This window comes from Lathamus discolor, chromosome 12, assembly GCF_037157495.1.
Source record: "Lathamus discolor isolate bLatDis1 chromosome 12, bLatDis1.hap1, whole genome shotgun sequence".
NCBI lineage: Eukaryota > Metazoa > Chordata > Aves > Psittaciformes > Psittacidae > Lathamus > Lathamus discolor.
The window spans coordinates 13,351,646-13,370,070 of NC_088895.1; the positions used below are offsets into that span (position 1 = coordinate 13,351,646).

Here is an 18,425-nt window from a genome sequence, read left to right on the forward strand (position 1 = left end):
AGGTCTGGAAAGGACTACAGGCCCTGTGTGTGTGCCCCTGCAGCTGGACTGCTAGTCCCAGGAGATTTTCCACAAAGTGATTTACACAACGTACCTGTGTAAACTGTACAAAAGTTAATTACACCAAACTTCATTATTTCCTCTTCTTGTATTGCCTACTATGTAAATAAATCAGGGTTGGGCCCCAAAAGTGAAGCTGTTAGAAAATAAAGAGTGTAAAAGTTAAGAGAATTGTTTTCAATGCAGCTAAAGATCTGTTTTATTTGCCATAGAGTGGTGGAACCTTAGTAAATAATTCACTTGAGCAGTTAGAAGAGTATAGATAGATTCATGCAAAGTCCTTCTCACCTGGTTCATAAGAGATGCTCCACCATAGGCTTATTTTGCTGAGTACTGGAGCTGAGCAGGAGTTGCATGAGAACGGAAGGGAAATGTGCAAAAAGTCAAGGCATGGAAGTGAGCACTGGTTTTTTTATGCTACCTTGCAATTCTTCATTCCTTGCAGTTGGCTTTCAGCACGGTACATGTTCTTATATAGTGGATTAAAAGTCAGAGATTGAAAATACTCACTTTTGCTTTACTGTTAATTTGTAATGGCAAAGACTTAGAGAAGTGCAACCTCACTCCCTCAGCGGAGCTGTACCAGATCTCTGAGCTGTTACATACAATTTGCTGCATTTCTAGAGATATTTCCATGAGGAGAAAGTCTGTACTAAAGATTTACCACGTTTAAGGAATCCAGTTACAGTCCATACAAACCTGTGAAATAAATAACTCTCTTCACTGAAGGGTCTGTCTCTGACAGATCTGCCCAGGCTCCTCCAGCACTACAGCTAACTTTGCTGCTGGCACAACAGTTTGCAGCAGACAGCCCGATGCCAGGTCTGGCCGATGTTACTAAACCACGATGAGGCTTTCCTAGGATGTAGGGATCCATCAGAGCAGGGTGGATGTGGAGCTCTCTGTGTCCGGTGGGCTGATGGGGAACGTGCTGGAGTAGGACTTCTTCTGGGAGCGCAGGAGAGGAGTCTGAGTGTCAACGTCCCGGCAGGCATTGCGTTTGAGGGAGAGGAAGATGTGCTGTGTCCAGCCATACACGATGCAGTTCAGAAGGCCTTGGGAAGCTGCTGTTAGAGCCTGGGAGAGAGCACAGGGGAGAGCTGCATTCTTTTGTCAGCCAGCACTGCACAGCACAACACAGCTCCCTACCAGGCTGTCAAAACCAGCACGTTATGCCAAGCCTCTCACTTCCAGCATGCTTTTATCTATGCAGATCCCCATGTGATAGAGGAATCTCATGGTTATTTTAATACTCTTTGCTAAATGCTGCCTCAGGCATAGCAAGGAGCTGGACAAGTGTTGTGGAGGAACTGCATTTGGACACTTCAAAAGTCTCCATATGAAAGACACTTATGGAAGTCTCCTTTTTATGAAAAGAGTGTAAAAAAAGCCTGATTTCTAGGGATCCTTTCTAGTTCTATTTTCTGTAATTGCCATGGTGCTGTGATTTTGGTTACTGAGACCTTTTCAAGCCTCGGAAAAACATAAAACATCTAATAAAGGTCTTTTTCAACCAAAAGCATAAACCAGACTTAGGCTCATACAGCAGTGATCTTTGCAGCTGGAAGCATGCTTTGTCCAGCAGAGACTAGAAGCAGGCAGACACTAATATCCCTGTGCAAGCAGAGAAGGCAAAACATAGGCGGTTGCAGAGGAACACATTTACCTGTAGAATGAGAAGAGCCATGTAGATTTTGCTGTTTGTTGAAACAGTCAGCTTCATTATTCCAAGAAGGACAGCTGTAAAAAAGGATGGAGAAGAGCCTATTGCTTTAATCCCACCTCTTCCAAGTTCCACTGCCAGGCTCCATGTCCCGGGGGAATATCATGAGAGTAACTCAGCTCTCTGCTTACCTGGGGTCCAGCAGCAGAAGAAGGCAACAGGGTAAAAAACCACTCGTTGTTCCATCATCTTAATCATGGCCCACTGCTGATCCCCCAGGAACCCTGTGGAGTTCACAAACCTTTTGTACAAGCCTCGGGCTTGACTGAGTATAACCTAAAAAGGAACAAGCACACATCGTTGTTTGTATGTGGTGCAATGCTCTAATCTGCCTTGTTAATTTAGGACAGAGTATCCCATTTCAGACAATCAAACCTTTTCATGCAACAGTGTGCTGCCTGAGGGAGAGCAGTTGCATTGTACATGACATTCCTTGTCTGAACTGGTTTGGGCTCCTGTTGACCCATGCTCTGCCATGCTCTGAGCCTTCTCTACCTGCTAAATCCTTTTAGAGATGGGCTGACAGAACACAGGACTCCAGATGGATTTATATGGTGGCATAATGATATTTTCCCTCCCTTACCACACCTTCCAAAAGGGAAGCAGCACCACACAATCCTTCCCCTGACATTGCCTGGCCTCTGGTACCACCCAAGCAAAGATGTAAAGATGAAAACTGACCATCTGGATGCCATGGCTAGTGTGCAAGGACTGTGTTTCTTACCAGAATAGCGATGAAGCTGATCAGAAAGGAAATGAGGAAGACCCCAATGCCATAGAAATGCATCGCACGGCAAACAGAGCCACTCAGGGTTTGCGGCTCGGTGGTGGGCACGGCTATTTCCGTGTGCATCAGGAGACATCTGTGGGAGAAAAGGAACAGCCTGAGCTCCTGCCGTGTCTCATAAGCAGCAGGGCTGTTTCAGAGATGTGTGAAGCTTACCCGTGCTTCTGGCTGAAGTTCTGGTAGCAATTACTGCTGTTGCCCAGGCAAAACACAGGTACCATGAGAAGGAAAGGAATCAGGCTAAGAAGTGAAAGGACAATGGCACAGTTAGTAGTTATTAGCACTACGCTGTTCCCATCCCCAAGCAAACACTAGTTGCTGCTTCTCCTGTCACTAGAGAGGACTTACTTAAATACTGTTTTTATTAACATTCATGCAGGCAATACATTGGTAAAGGGAGCACCTCCTTAAAAACATACATACAGTTAATATATATACATATAGTTAATACAGTTAGAGAAAGGCCAAACCCTCCTTCTACATCCAAACCCTCCTTCTCTGAGTTTGTTAGGTGACTCTGCTGTTACTGATGAGCTTTACAGGTTTTACTAAAGCTTGCTTCAAAATAAGCAGGAAGCAGAGATCAGGGCACTGCAGTTTACCAGAACCACATCATTCTGCCCCAGAGACTCACATCTTACCTAGATGAGATCGTTGCTATTCGGCCGATGCAACTCGCATAATCTACAACCTACAAAATCCAAAGAGCTTTATTAAATGAGCGTTTCTGCACAGCCTCTGGTTCCCAAGGACCCAGCTCCCACTTTAGCAGCCAAGGGCTCTTTGAATACTGATTCATCCCCTGACCAAGTACAAATGTTTGTTTCCACTTTGCACTGAATCAACACCACTGAGTTCAGTCTGTGCTGATTTGCAACAAGAACAACTGACGCTTCCACCCGCTCACTACCTTGTTCTCCTTCAAAACTGGAGGATTTGAGAAGGGAACTTGGAACTGGACAAGGAGCAGACACCTGAAGAGCTCTCTGGTGTAACTTACTCATTTTTTTCTACTGCTTATTCACTTAACCTAACCCTGTTCCTCACTAACTCCATGTTCTAGTGGAAAAATAAAGGCGATTTGGAGTGTCCTGGTATGTACTCACCAGGAAATGTACTTTGGCAGCTGGGATCCACACAATAGCTATGATAAAACAATGTGGGCACAGCTGTAATGGTGGGGAATTGTGTTGTGCTTTGAATGGGAGTCCAGCAAGAAGGAAACCAGTCCTGCAAGTGGACCCAAACCCTATGGACAAGAGCCCTTGAAATACAGACTTATCTGCTCAGCCTGCTACTCCTGAACCAAGCAGAATATCTGGGATACAGTTTGCTGTGCACAGCAAACGCCTAGGGAAGAAAAAGGCTATATAGATAAATGTGGATAATGGGTTGAATGGGAAGAGCCGCACAAGGAATCTCTTATCTTGCAGCAACACATGAGGAGCAACACACAGGTTACAGCGATGGTGGTGCCGCACTGTTTAGCCAGGTGGGAGGAATGAAACAACCCCAAGGAGAGATGTTGGTCATGAGGTATGTGAAGTGTTTGTTTAGCTTGCAATGCAGAGAGTGTTTTTCTGACTACGACGTCCTTGTCCCTCGTTTCCCAGCGATTACCAGTTCCCCAAAGGGCTTTTGTAAAGGCCAGCGATGATGAAGTGAGGTCTGGCTGCTCTTCACAGGGCCAACTGCTCCTTTTATCACTGGCTCACTTCCACCACACCTCCTACCCCAAACTCTTACAATATCTTACTGACGCTCTCAAACACTGTATGATACCCGGGGAGGACAGAAATTGTCAGCTCTCAGTTCCAGGCAGCCCCTGCTTTCCTCTCCTCTCTGCCATGCCCAACTGGCAGAAGGCAGTGACAGCACCAAGCCAGTTACTCAGCTGCTGCAAACTGCTGTTCTTCTACCTGCAGAACTTCTCCAACAGCCAGTCCTGAGCTTTCTCTCCTCTGAGATGTATACTGCCATTGCCTTTGCTTTAGTCTTGCAAGCCTAACCTTCCACTGAGATGCTACAGCAGACTCAGCAGTAACTCTTCTGACCTCAGTGGGCAAGATACATCAATTGATACAGCCATGGGGCAGAAGGGCCTTCAAAGTCCTTATGGTGAGATTTACTGCTACATATTGCACCTCCTAAACCCCACCACAACCCCACAGTTAGATCTTGGTACCTGACAGTTGCTGACAGTCCTACTCACCTGGGGGGGTATCCTGAAAAGGTTCTGATTGTATTTCATCTTTAGGTCCGTGTACAGATGCCAGGTGTAGTTGACAGTGTATAGAAAAGAGGCCACGTAGAATATCTGTGAAATACAGACAATATTTCAGTCCTATAATAGTAGTTCCTGTAGCATCACTGATGAACCCAAAGCCCACAGGCCAGAGGCAGGGTACTAAACACCATGGTGAACTCCCAAAGGTGAGGTTCCCTGTGCTCATGTCTATTGAGTTGCAGTGGGACACTAAGAGAGGTTCCCACCTCAGACTGCACAAGGGTAGTTTGACTTTGGCCTCAGACAGGGAACAGGAGAACTAATGACAACAGGACTGTCTTAAAAATACAGATATGGGTGACTTGGCTCATTTTTGGCCCAAATCCTGGCAGTGAAGGGTTCAAAGGCACTTGGACCCTCCCTATGCTACATCCATTAGGAAACACAACACAAATGCAGCACTTAGATTTGCTCCTGGCATCATGAGCTCACTACACAGTGAATTCACGGAAACAGAAAACAATGAGATATTTAAAGAGGAAAGCGGGGACAGAGAATATCTGCACTAAGCCTCAGTTAACACTTCGAGAGCCCTTTACTCTCCATGGGAAAAGGGAGGAAAGGAAAGCTACAGAACTCGTTCCCACAGAGAGTTTCCCAGCCCTTGATTCCAGCTTGAGACGAGACCAAATATGTGAAATTCCCCATAAAAACTCCCAAATCTTTCTTGCGTTTCTTTCTGCATCCAAGGTTGCACCAGGCAGGCGAGTATAAACGGCGCTGCCAAATCAGACTATATATATGTGGGTGCTGTGCTTGCTACAGGAAACACATGCTTCCATGGCAAAGGCAAAGAGGAAGGGCTGGACAAGTGAATTTTCAAGTGGCTTTGCTACCTCTTGCCAAAGAGGCAAGGAGCACGGGTTTGCCACCCTGATAGCATCTAAGTCTGGGAAAGCAGTCACTAAATAAACTTGGTCTCCTTCAGGTTGTGAATACTCTTGGCTCACTCAAGAGGTCGAGTCCAATGAGCTGCTACATTGCAGCAGGAACATTACACTGACTTTCCAGCTCATTAAATGAGGTTTAATGAGGGTTTGTTTTGCCTTTTTTCATTTACTTCCAGGGAAGGTCATCAAAACAGTGCACAAAGAGCATTCTCTTGCACTTCAGAATGCCTTAGAGAGGCTCACAGAATGTCAGCACTGCCTTCTTTTTGGAATAGGGAACCAAAAGCCACTTGTGAAGATACCAGCAGAAAGCAAAGGGAGCTCTGCTCTCCTGGGATCCAGCTTTGGTTCTGTGGACAGTCCTGAAGTGCTCACCATGAGGAGATAACATAAGGGCTGGAAAACATGAGAGTCCCTCATTATAACCCTTCTGTGGCTCCCCATTGTGCTCGTCAGCATGAGCAGGGCCTGCCAGGATGTTATTAGGCCACTGGAACTGAACTGGAAGAATGTGGGGGAATTGTGCAATTATAACCACAATCTCTATTCTGGACCTTATTACTGTCATGCAAAGGCAAGGCAGGGAGGAGAACAAGCTCAATGGGCAGTGGAAAGGAGCAGTATTATTTACATCAAACAAGAGGCTGGGGCTGGAAAAGGGAGAGTCCAAGAAACAAAGCAATATCCTTTATGACACGGTATGAACAGTAGGGGAGTTCCATCTGCTGCAACACCAGCCCTTGGTGATAAAGTGATGGTAAACAGACTATAAAGCAAAATACTGTCTTGCTCCTAAGGCAATCCCTTGAGACAACCACATCCCATGAACTGTGGTGAGCCTCTCCAAAAGCTGTCATCTGCAAACACCACTGCTGAGCAGTCCTCAGCTTGCTCTCACCCTTGTTAGTGCATTTTACATCTTCCAGGTGCTTGGGTACAAAGAAGCTGCTCGTGTTTATGACACATGCAGGGCTGAAACCTTCACATGGGGCCAGGAGACATTTAACTCATTTTATTCAGTTACAGATCACTCCTACCCCACAGAAGCTGCTGGTTAAACCTGTTAACCAGCTCCTGCTTATACACAAGGTGTTCCCACCTTGCAAGGGCACGGCTGGGGTGTTAAGTGAGGAGGTGTCCTGCTCTGTGTCACGTGCGGGCACGGTTGCTATGGCAAGTGCTCCGTTTGTTTTAATTTCTCCCGGAGCAAACAGCAGCCACAGCTCTCACCAGACACAAGCCAGCCCTGCCACCCCAGGCGGGGGGGGTCTGCTGGTGGCACGCAGGAGAGAAGCCCGGTGACGCTGTGGCTGAGGTTGGGATGTGGCAAACACCCTGCACACCCCACCACAGCACCCTGACTGTCCCCCGTGTGGCTAAGGCAAAGAGAAACGCTGTAAGGAGTTGTCCAAGGCCAGCTCTGCCCTTCCCAGCAGTGGAAGTAAAGCTCCCAGCTTGCCCCCAAACCTTGCTGGTGTCCCTGAGAAGCATGGCCACATGCAAGGGCAGGAAAGAGACAAAAATGGATGGGAGCATAGCATAGCATAGCATAGCATCTCAGTGTCTCCACTGAGAACAGATGCTGTATTATCCATATCCAACCTACTGCTCCTCTAGCAGTGCAACCTGTCTTCTCCAGGCCCTAAAAAGATCACAGCAGTATTAAGAACTGTCCCCCAGGCAAAGCTGCAAGGGAAACAGCTCAAACATCCTCAGTCCCACATACTCCTTCTACCTTCTGGCTCTGAAAAGCCTCTCCAAAGCTCTTCCTGTGATCATTTTCCCCTGTTCCATCATCTAAAAGCCATCTTTGATACTGTTCTGCACCATTCCCAAGTGGCAGCTTTACTCACTGCCCCCACCGTTTCCTCTCCCAATGTGAACATATTGCAGTGCTTCCACAGCAGAGCTACGGAGACCAGAGATAAGCCAGGAGTGGGACAGCTGCTCTCACCATCACCAGTAATCCGCTTTTACCCACCAAACCAGCGGCTGAAACAACCCTGGGCTGCAGGTCCCCATCCCTAGACACACATCAGTGTGACCACTTCCATACCAGCTACCTCCCTGCCCTCTCTGAGGTATGTGGAGAACCTCTGCAGCTTCATAAACTGCCACTGAGTGAGGATCTTTCAGTTCCCATTTGTGGGTACCCACCATGCTCCCACGGAGCTGCCCTAGCCCACACAACACATATCAAGGCTTCAACAGCCACATTTTTGTGGGTCCTTAAAAAACCCCTGTTAAACCCGGAGATCACCACTTTTGAACCACCGCCCTGGCCCAAGCTTGGCTGTATCCTGCAGAGTGTTTTGGGAGCAGTCATTTGCAAAGCCTAATGCTGAAACGGGAACTCGGTGGGACAAAAGTGAACTGTCAGGGAAACAGTATTGCACTCATTCCACTCCAATTAGTCTCCAGCACATGGAATCAGCTGGAATTCAGCTGAATTGCTGGGGCATGGGGCTGAGCTCATGCTGATGGAGCAGTCCCTAAGCACCCTTGGGATTGTTTGAGAGAGGATAGAGCCAGGCCAGCAAGAGCAGGGATGTATATATGAGTAATGTGGTAAGCCTGAGCTCAAGCCAACCACAGAGTGTGTCTGTTCCTGCCCAGGATGGAGGAAGCATGAAGAGGAATAGAAAAGCTGCAGTGTGAGAGGCAAAGATCATTGTCGGCACGGGCCCAAGAGGAAACAGATTTAGACCTATCTACTCACTTTAACCAAGCAACCCAAACACAGCAACCACAAAATCCCATGCTCTCTTTGCCTTTCTCATTGCCTCTCCCAAACCAGATGTACCTAAACCCAAGCATCGTTATCTCTGTTTTACACACAAGGTGAAAAGATCTGGTAGGTTCACACGGAGAGTCTCTGCCAAAGCGTGTCTAGAAAGAGCCCCCACGGCCATGCTCTGATCACCAGCGAGGCTGGTTACAGCAATGGGTGCACACCGAATGCACGAACAGTGGTGCCAAAGCTACTCACTTGTCCTGTGGCTTGCAGGTTGTAGCAGACGAGGTCCTGCTTGGAGGTTGGTGTGCTGTACAGAAGCGCTCCAGCAAGCCAGCACATGCCCAGGAAGAGGTCGGAGAGGCTCAGGTAGAAGAGTGGACGAACCTAGGAAAAGGGATATTGAGCAGCAGGTCTGAGTGATGGCCACAACACTGCCATTACCTCCTACAGCAGCAGTTTCACCCCATCATCTAAGCACACATTTGTCCCCGAGGGCAGCTCCCTTTGCATACAAACCCCACGCTGATTCCTGCTCTCAGGAGCTGTTTCAATGCAGATACCCCATTCTAATCACCCTTTCTGCCACTAACAGAGCCCCAGCATCCAGGAGCAGCATCAGCTCTTACAGAAAATATCTCAAAGGTCCAGAATGTTACAGAATGGGAGAGGCTGGCAGGGAGAAATGACGCTCTTTGTTATATCAACTGTGAGAGAAATCAAACTCTTGGTAACCACAAACCCGCCTTCAGGTCTGCAATAACTCAAACCAGATGTTTGCCCCCGTGTTTCATATCATTTCAGTTGGTGACTAAGGCTGAATCTATTTTACATGCCAGATTAATTTTCACTGTGAGAGCCACCACTCACTCTGCTTCACGCTGCACCTTGCTGGAACAGAGTCGCGTCCCCTCTAACGGTAGTTTCCAGCCCATTTCCAGTTTGCACGCACTGGCCAAAAGGATTGTAAATGCTGCAGGAAAACATCTGTACAAAATTCTGGCCAATATTTTGCTGTTAGTGGGAGTGCAGCCACTCTGGCAAAGCCGTTCATTATCTACAGTCTTAATTGTAGCCTTTGGTACTGCATTTTCAGCATCCTGGGGAGAAAATCGTGGGGTTTTCCCATCCCCACCCCCCAGGAAATTATAATGCTAACCACAGCATGGAAACATTTCAGGAGGCCTTGAGTTTTAAATTGAGCTTTTAGTAATATTTGCCTCAAAACTGTCCTTTAAGTAAATGTTTACCACTTTGTGTTCCTCATGTCTTGCTCCTGTGAGCAACGAGAAAGAGCTGAGTGAGACTGCTAAGAGGTAAACTGGATCTGATTGACCCAGATGTGGCCTTGTGGCATAGTTTGATGGAGATCTGCCTGGTGTGTTCTTCTCCTCCACCTTCCTCAGGATTTGTCTCCTTCAACATCCTTGTCTTTCCAGTTCCATATTTACCATCCAACCAGCAAACACGGTAGATCAATTTGCTGCTGCTAACTAAATATCTGGAGCTAGACTGTACATCATTACACTCACAAATGTCTTTTTCAACCAGGTTTTTCCTTGCTGGTGCAGAACTGAAGCCCTGACAGGCAGTCGTAGACGTGCCAGGCTGTGACAGCATCCAGTTTGTGAGCACAGCAGGTGAAAACCAAGCAGCTCTGAGAGAGAAGCAAAGCGGCACCTTCTGCAATCAAACAGGTGACCCTTTCCCTAAGCAACAAGTGTCTTTAGAGCGAGGAGACACTGGTTGAGGAGCTATTTTGGCACGGACTAAATAAAGTAGGTGACAGCATTCAGTGGAAGGCAGATTGGATCTTACTTGCAAAGAAAAAACCCAAATGGTATTTATAAAATAGAAGAAGGGAATGTAAAGACGTGATGATTCAGAGGAGCTGCCAGGCTGGAGCATACATGTTGATTTAGCTCTGCCTGGCCACGGCCCAGGGACATCTGCTGGCAAAGAACCTGTTGACAGGAGGGGGAAATTCTTTGTTCCTTGCCATCATCTCTTCTGAATGACTAAGCTCAGGCTGTAGAGTTTTATTGACCCTGTAGAAACACAAGAACCAGCTTCAAGAATGCAATATTTGATTTCCTAGGCTGGGGGCTGGAGGGGAAGTGTTTATAACATCGCTCTCCTCCCAGCCTCCAGAGCTGTTTATTTTTAAGCAGTTTACTCTGGAGCCTCATGATGACTCAGGGAAGAAGCTGTTTGTTGCAAGCTTTGATATGGATCTCTTCCAGCCCCTTTGTTTACAGATCTCCAGTTAAGACCAGAGCCATGAGGACAAGGCGATGGGGAAGTTACTGATGGTTTTGCTGCTTTTGAAACACCAGCCCTGAACCTCCCCAGGGCAGCAGAGCAAGAGCCTGGGAGCCTGATGCAGAGGAGTCACTCCAGCTGCTATCTATCGCTCCTACATGGATTTGCAGAAATGAGCTGAGCAGAAACATCTGGACTCCCTCAAGCAGGACGGGTCCATCTGTGACGTGGAGCCTTGTGTGGTTTACAAGTGTTTGGAGTGCGGCTCCTAAGCCATGGTCACAGTATATGACTAACAGCAAAAGGGTTCCTGAGTAACGCAGACTTTCAACTGTGCAAGTAAATGGGAAGAGGCTGTGGAATCACATCAGGACCCCTGCCAGATCCAGGTGTCAATATACCAGGGTGGAAGACCCTGGGAGAGAACTATGCCTGGAACTCTCCAAGTGCAGGAGATGGGGTAGAGTGACCTCTGATATATACCTTGTGCAGCATAAGCTCAGTTTTCCAGCCCAGCACCAAGGTGAAGTCCCAGCCTTCGCTCCTCCCCAGGAATGCACGGAGATCTGCACAGCTCCCTCTGGATGTGCTCAGCAGAGCATTTCCAGGAGGCTGCTCCTGGGAGCAAGGCTGCCCTGCATGTTGTAGGGGTACAAATTTGCCCTGCAAACCTGGACTCATATTCTCCTTCCCACCCTGCTTCATCCAGCGATGTGCCAGTCATTAGCCTGACTGCATGCCCTGCTTCTCTGGGGATAACTCACGGCATTCCCTGGAAGTCCTGTTCTCTGCAGAGCAAATCCATGATGTACCAAGAACATTGAAGATGAGGGAAGTAATACAGCTTTGTTACAACTTAGCTGCCAGCTCTACTGTCCTACTGCCCTTAGCAGTAACCTGTTATCAGTAACCTGATGCAAATCCTGGACAGCAGCATCCAGCACCACAAACTGTTTTAGCCTGGCCTCTTTGTGCCTGAACTTTGCAGCGTCTTTGAGCTGCATCAGTTTTAGTAGCACACCTGCCTGCAAAAGCCCTCCGAGATTCCCAAAGACTACCACCTGTAAAGGCCTTTCCTACAGGGACATCTCCAGTTTGTGGCTTTGTGCACAGCTCCACAGCCCTTCTGCCCCACAGAGGAGCACACACGAGCAAATCCCTGTACCCAGGCACAACTGGAGGACTTTCCTGGAGCAGCAGGAAGCTCGGGGCTAAGAAACCTGCTTCTCCTTGGTGGCTGCAGCTCAAGGTTAGTCCCTCTGCCTCCTATCACAAAGGGGCAAACTCTTGGCAAGCCCTTTGCCTCCCAGATGAGGTTTAACCACAAGCCTGAGACCTGCAGCTGCTCCGAGCAGAGCTCCTGACCTACAAAGGTCTTTACTACACACACAACCCATCCGCAAGGTACCAACCCCTCGACTCAAGAGAGGGACAAGGAGGTGCAGACCTTACCTCAGGAGACCTCACTGCGTTCTGAAAGACGGCATAGGCAATAATTGAGCTGGAACCTATAACGCTGAGAAAGCAAAGCACAGGTTGGTACAGGAGCACATCTGCCTACCTGGGATGAGAGATTCCTCTTTATTGCCTGTCACTGCAGCGGGAACCTTATCCCGGCACCCCAGGGGTATGGGTTGAGGAGCACTGTACCTGAGCATGGCCATGGTGAACTGTATCCATTGCAGAGCCGAGAAGACCTGAGGATAAACGGGGGAGCTCAGCACCACATGGCCCCCCAGGACACCGGGCCGGGGCACGGGGCACAGCCGCTGCCCCCGGGGGTGCCGGTGCCGGCGGGGCTCGCTCACCTCCTGCCAGTCCCCGTCCAGCCGCGCCGCCTCCGCCGGGAGGGCCATGGGGACCCGCCGCCGCCGCCGCAGCGCTCCCGGGGCTGCGGGCACCGCCCGCGCTCCGCCCCGGGGCCACCCCGCGCCCGGCCCGCCCCGCGCCCGGCCCCTGACGGCCGAGAGAGGGACCCCCCGCCGCCGCCCAGGCCCGACGGGGGGGCTGTGTCCCGGTCCCCCCTCCGGGCGCTGACCCCAGCCGACCCTGCTTAGCTTCCCGGGCAGGAACCTGGCGGCGGCTGCTCACCCGGCGGCACCCGTCTGTGGCGAGGCTGAAGGAGCGCGCGGGCGGCCCGTGAGGGGGCGCGCGGCGGTGGCCGCCATGACGGCTGCTCCCTCAGGAGCCGGGGCTCGGGGCCCCGCCGGGTCCTTCCTCCTCCATTCGTACCGGGGAGAGGCCGCTGGGTCCGAAGGACGCCCTCCAACCGCCTCGTGTAAACGCCTTACCTCTAGGGCACCCCATTCGCCTCTAGGTGAAAGTCACCATCTGACTGATCTGCCTTCACCTTCCCCTCCAACCACACAAGCAGCAGCAGCTCCTCCCGAAAGCACCTTAAGAAGCAGCTATTAACAGGAACAACCTTTTTATTACAGCATTATTAATACATTTTACCTGGCAGCAGTATCTGCTCCTTGTACCCACCCCAGGATTCAAAAGGCAGCAAAGCTCCCACCGGCATCAGTTTTGCTCAGCCTAAAGCAACATCTTCAGGTAAAACACACAGATGGGGCTCTTTTCAACTCCCTACAGCCCTGATGAGGCGCACAGCATCGCCGAGTTCCACACAGCATGAACAGCACACGCAGCATCGAGTTCCGACCTTGGACCTCATGCCTGGGCCAGGCATCCCCATCAGAGTAACACAGACGGGATCCTAAGGACACAAATGCTTCCTGTAACAAGACCTCATGTTCCGAGTCCTCCAAACTGCCAAATGCTGATGAAGCTTTAGTTTCAGTGTCAATTGCTTGTGAAGAGGCTGGAGAATCGTGTTCACTATGGCTTGAGACGTTCCGATGTCTGTACTGGTCTCACCCCCTTATTCTGAAGCTGGGAAATGAAGCTTGGACGGGAAGGCCAGGCAAAATATTCAGGCATTGCATGTGCTCTTCAAGCATAAGGAGACTCACCCACATGTACCTCTGAAACAACATGATTCTGCATGAACTGGCGAGACTGAATGTAATAGCACCTCAAGGAGCCTCTGCCCTTGCTCAGAGCAAACACCACGCGCTCTGTCAGGGTACCACAATGTTTGCTCAAATGGTTGCTTCGGCCAGCAGGTGAGGAGCAGGTTTTGATACGTGGAGGACCCGTCTTCACTGCCAGCACTTGGCTGAGACCCAACCCTAACAGACAGGAGCCACTGCAGGAGAAGGCAGGAAAGGGAAGCTCCAGGTCTCTTGGTCAACAACAGGTAAGGAGCACAACACTCAGAGAAGGAGCCCTACAGGGAAGACAGAAGGTGGGTGGAGGAGTAGGCTAATGAGCATAAACCCCACGGACACTAAGGACAGGGGAAGGTGGAGATGCGAGGGGCACCCAATCTGTACCTTTAACAACATGTAAGATGGAATGAGACCAAATTTTGTCATTAATTTGCCAGGGAACAGCTGTAAAAACCACCAGGAATGTGCTTCAGGCCAATCTAGTGCTTTTTTTTTGTTGTCTGCTTTAACACTGTTATTGAGTAGTATTACACAATACTGGTGTCTTGCTTTAAGGTGATTTTCCCAACATTTAGAATACTGTGGTTTTAAGGAACATCTTCCTCTTGATCTTCTAAACTGAGAATACCAGAAGGAAATCTGCTGCTCTCTTGAAGTCAGCGGGAAGTTTGCTTGCATAAGGAGAACTGGTTAGGACATCATTTCACAGCTTGTACAAAGTTCTCCAGCGTATTAGAGCTCATCTTTTTCATTATTCTTCTTCAGGAAAGAAGCGAGGATATTCAGGCTTTTCTGCAGCTCCTCCTTTTTCCCATCACTCATTTTGTTCTTCTCGATCAGTTTGGTGATTCGGACCACTTCATTAGCAGCAAACTCTTCTCCCTGCTCCAGTATCTTGCTCATGATTTTCAAGTATTGCTCAGCTGACTTCTTCTCGCTTTCTTTTGCCTTTTCTAAGCTCTCCTGCCCTTTTTTGAGGAGGGATTGGCGCTCTGACTTCTCAGTGGTGCTCACAAACTTGCTGGCCAGCATGTCGTACTCCTTCAGGCAGCCTGGCATCCCCAGGTAGATGCCGTTACTCTTCAGCCAGCGCTGAATAGCCCCGGCCTTGATTTGGCCGCTGTAAGGTAAGGGATTGTCAAAGTCACCATCCTGGAACAAGTGAAAAATAGGGAACTTCTCCTTATCCAGCTTGTACTTTTCTCCCAGCTCAGTGTTCAGTTTATCACCATAATCTGTCACGGGAAAACGAAACACAGAAAAGCAGAGTGTGTTAATCAAAAGGAAAAGTTCAATCAGGATTCTGTTCTACACAGGTAAATATCTGTTTCCAGTTTCAACATGTCCTAATGACCTTTTTGCTAAGAAATGCCACATACTGAAACAAAATCACTTCTGCAAGGCAAACCATCAATAAGTGTTCCAAATACAAGATTCTAATGGTGCTTTACTGTGACTTTGATAGCATAAGACACTGGCAGGACCTCCTTGTACAAACCCCATCCTTCTTATAGGCATTAATAGCCATTTTTTAACTTGTGTTGCTCTATCCATTCATATTATTTGATTTTACAGTTAAATGGACATTTTTGCTGATCTGTGTGCAGAGAGCATACACTTACTTACACATTTTAGTTCTGACAGCATGCCAAGTTACAAGATGTTTACTCATCTTACATAAATTACATTTATTTTTGAGGATGGAAAACATAACTGAAGAGATTTCAACTATGTTACTTAGCTAAATACATGTGTGTTGAGAAATGTCAGTGGGTGTGGGTGAAACCTCCAGTCTGACAGTTCCTATGAGCTTAAATTCTTCATTCTCCCTACAAAGCAAGAGTGAGAAAGGTGATAGTGATCCACTCCTCACTCCTTTTCTCTTAAAGCCAACTGCAAGAACTGAAGTTACACTAGCCACAGTGCACTAAGGACCTTCTGTGCTTCACCAGCAATAGAGGGATGAATTAACCAGATTACATATGCTTTGCTTGACCAGGCTTGTGGCTAAAGCATGATTCTTGCAAAGTCTCTTCCCTGGAAATAGACAGAAAGGTTTCTCTCAGCAAAGGCAGAAAAACACAAAGGCAGGAAGTGCTAGGCATGAGGAGGAGGGCATCCAGCTTAGCGGCGTGGGCTGACTTGCTCCATTAAGCAGCCGGAAGGAGATCAGCAGCACACCCACACTGGTGGCAGAAGGCAGAGCTCAGCCACCAGCCAGATCAGGGACCAGGCCTCTCTTGTTTCACACTGTCAGAATTACCTCGGAGCCTGTTTCTACCAGAAATCACAGTGTTCTTTCCCCCACACCAGCCCACACTGTGCTCATCAGCCCAGAGATCCTCACCTGATATTCCCACTTCAGCCACCAGAAGATCCCCACTGGAGCCTGAGCTCTCTGCCAGCTTTTTAAACTCATCCTGTTTCTCGCCATAAGGATATTGAGTGTCGAACTTCACAAGGACAAACTTATGCTTTGGAATTACCTAAAGAAAAGCAAAGCATAAAACATTAGCATTTTGGGTTTGAGCAATCCACAAGACATCTAAAGCTGCTGTCACCTGCCCTCCTGTGCAATGAGGAGCTGCAGAGGGAGAATGGAAATTTGCTAATTATGGCTTTTCAAAACTGACTCACTGCAGTGTGGAGGAAAGACTGAGCTTCGGCTCTGTGTGCTCCTACACCAGATGACATAGATGGTGCGTGGTAGGTTTGGGGGATCTGATAAGGCCTTTAATTACACATGATTTGCTTACTGTAAAGCTGATTAGCATCTTGGAGGGAAGTCAGCTGAACAGCTTCCAGGGGGACGTTAAGGGGAGAGAGGCTGAACCCAAAGGCATTCTGAGGTGTCCCAGCATGACAGCTGCAGCTCCTGGGGAGCACAGGGAGGGAGTGGAGGTGCTGCAGGTGCTGCTCTGGTTCCATCAACAGAGAATTAGTCTTTTAATTGATTCCTCTTCCCTCATCGTGTTGCTTTTGAATTTTGCTCTGCCCAGACGATGTCCTTTCAGATGAGCTCAGAAATGGAATCTGTTGCCTGCTTTGGGATATTTTTTGTCCTGCCTTGCAAAATCTTTTGTCTAATGAACAGGGTCCAATTGCAACACTGTCCCCACCTACAAAGTGTACTACCAGCACTGCTCAGGCATGGGCAGAGCAGCTGATTGCAAGAGTGAACAGGATCCTTTGGTCCTGGGCCTGCTGCTCACTGTATTTGCCATCCTGGTAAGGGGTGAATGTGGCAGGTATCACACTTTGGTATTTCTGATAGTCTTTGCAGGTCCCTCTTGCAGTGTTCTGCCAATCACTTCAAATTGTTGCAGAAGAGCTGGAAGCTCCTAAAGGTTCATGAATTGTATCACAGAATGGTTTGGGTTGGAAGGGACCTTAAAGCTCATCTTCCTTCACAGGGATGAACTTCTTCCTAATGTCTAATCTCAATCTCCTCTCTGTCAGATTAAAGCCATTCCCCCTTGTCATTCTCAGCCTGTCTCCAGAGCAGAGCCCTCCAGCTTCTAGACTCACTCACATGTGACAAGAAACACTTGCCCATGCCCGAGCAGCCAGGCTGGCCGCATGTGGCCCCTTCATCTCTCCCGGTGCAGCACATGCTGTAACGCCACCACGCCAGGATTTCTGGTCTCAGGTGTCTGCCTCATGCTGGGCCTGCGACACCATAGATCAAAATCCCGCCGCGCTCCGGCAAGATCCCTTCATTTCAAAGTGATTCGGTGCACAAAACCCTGCGAGACTCCAGTGTGGCAGCAGCCTGTTGCTTTGTTTCATTAACAGAAGTAGAACCGGCCCAGGCGATGAGTGCTCACGGCCCGGGCACGGTCCTGCCCCGGCTCCCCGGCTCGAGCACAGCAGGACCGGCGGGCGGCGGCTGTCAGCCCGCAGCCCAGGGCGCTGGGGCCCGCACCGGCGCTGGGCCGCGGAGCCGCAGCGGCCGCCGGCCGGGCCGGTTCCGCTCGCCCCGGGCCGCAGCGCTGCCCAGCTCCACTTGGACCGCACTGATTGGTTGTCCGCCGCTGCTACCGCTCCCCTATTGGCTGTGGCGCGGCGCGCCCGCCGCCCCGGCCATTCCGCGGGCCCCGCGCCGGTAGCGGCAGCGACGGGGGGGGCGCGGCCCGCTCCTCACCCCGGCCCGCAGCCGGCCGCCGGGGCTGCCCGCCTGCTGCTTTGAGCCAGGGGTGCACATGGCCTCTGCGCCGCGGAGCCGGCCTCCTACCCGTCCTCCCCCTCCTATCCCGAGCGCTCCGGCGGACCCTGCAGCGCCCGCCGGGCGGGCCCGTACCTTGTAGAAGGTGATGGCGTCGAGGGGCACGGAGCCCTTGGTGTGCAGCGCGCTGCCGCCGGGCAGCGCCAGGCCGAGCAGGCAGAGGAGCAGAGAGCCGGCGGCGGCCGCCGCAGCCATGGCGGAGCGCGGAGGGAGCGGGGCTGCTGGGGACACGTGACCGCTCTAAGCCCGGCGCCGCCGGGGGCTTGCCCCGCCCCGCGGCCGACCGGGGCAACCGGGTACGTGGGTATCGGGCGGCTTCCAGCTGCAAAACAGGAGCCGATGGAGGCAGGAGCGGGGGCAGGAGGGAGGAGCTGGCTCTGCAGGAGCCTGCAGCGCTTGCGGCCATACAGGGAGAGGAGAGAGGAGCGCAGGTGTCTGTATTG

General features: G+C 50.0%; 2 protein-coding genes across 6 annotated transcripts; both read right to left on the reverse strand.

Annotated features, from left to right (window-relative positions):
• Positions 1-231: 231 nt before the first annotated feature.
• Positions 232-13,114, reverse strand: TMEM116 (transmembrane protein 116). 5 transcript variants are annotated; one of them, XM_065692456.1, is made up of 11 exons: positions 13,035-13,114; positions 12,394-12,440; positions 12,196-12,259; positions 8,737-8,868; positions 4,783-4,887; positions 3,212-3,261; positions 2,727-2,810; positions 2,508-2,646; positions 1,915-2,059; positions 1,727-1,800; positions 232-1,137 (listed from the first exon to the last, which is right to left on the reverse strand). In XM_065692456.1, the coding sequence occupies exons 2-11, from the start codon at positions 12,405-12,407 to the stop codon at positions 937-939; spliced, it is 1,008 nt and encodes a 335-aa protein (XP_065548528.1). In that variant the 5' UTR covers positions 12,408-12,440; positions 13,035-13,114; the 3' UTR covers positions 232-936. The 5 variants fall into 5 exon arrangements, with proteins under 5 accessions (XP_065548528.1, XP_065548532.1, XP_065548529.1 ...); XM_065692460.1 differs by lacking the exon at positions 13,035-13,114 and adding an exon at positions 12,552-12,675; XM_065692457.1 differs by lacking the exons at positions 12,196-12,259; positions 12,394-12,440; positions 13,035-13,114 and adding an exon at positions 12,305-12,387.
• Positions 13,115-13,154: 40 nt separating this feature from the next.
• ERP29 (endoplasmic reticulum protein 29) lies at positions 13,155-18,238 on the reverse strand. The gene is made up of 3 exons (XM_065692461.1): positions 18,058-18,238; positions 16,105-16,243; positions 13,155-14,992 (listed from the first exon to the last, which is right to left on the reverse strand). The coding sequence occupies exons 1-3, from the start codon at positions 18,175-18,177 to the stop codon at positions 14,490-14,492; spliced, it is 762 nt and encodes a 253-aa protein (XP_065548533.1). The 5' UTR covers positions 18,178-18,238; the 3' UTR covers positions 13,155-14,489.
• Between the last annotated feature and the right edge of the window lie 187 nt (positions 18,239-18,425).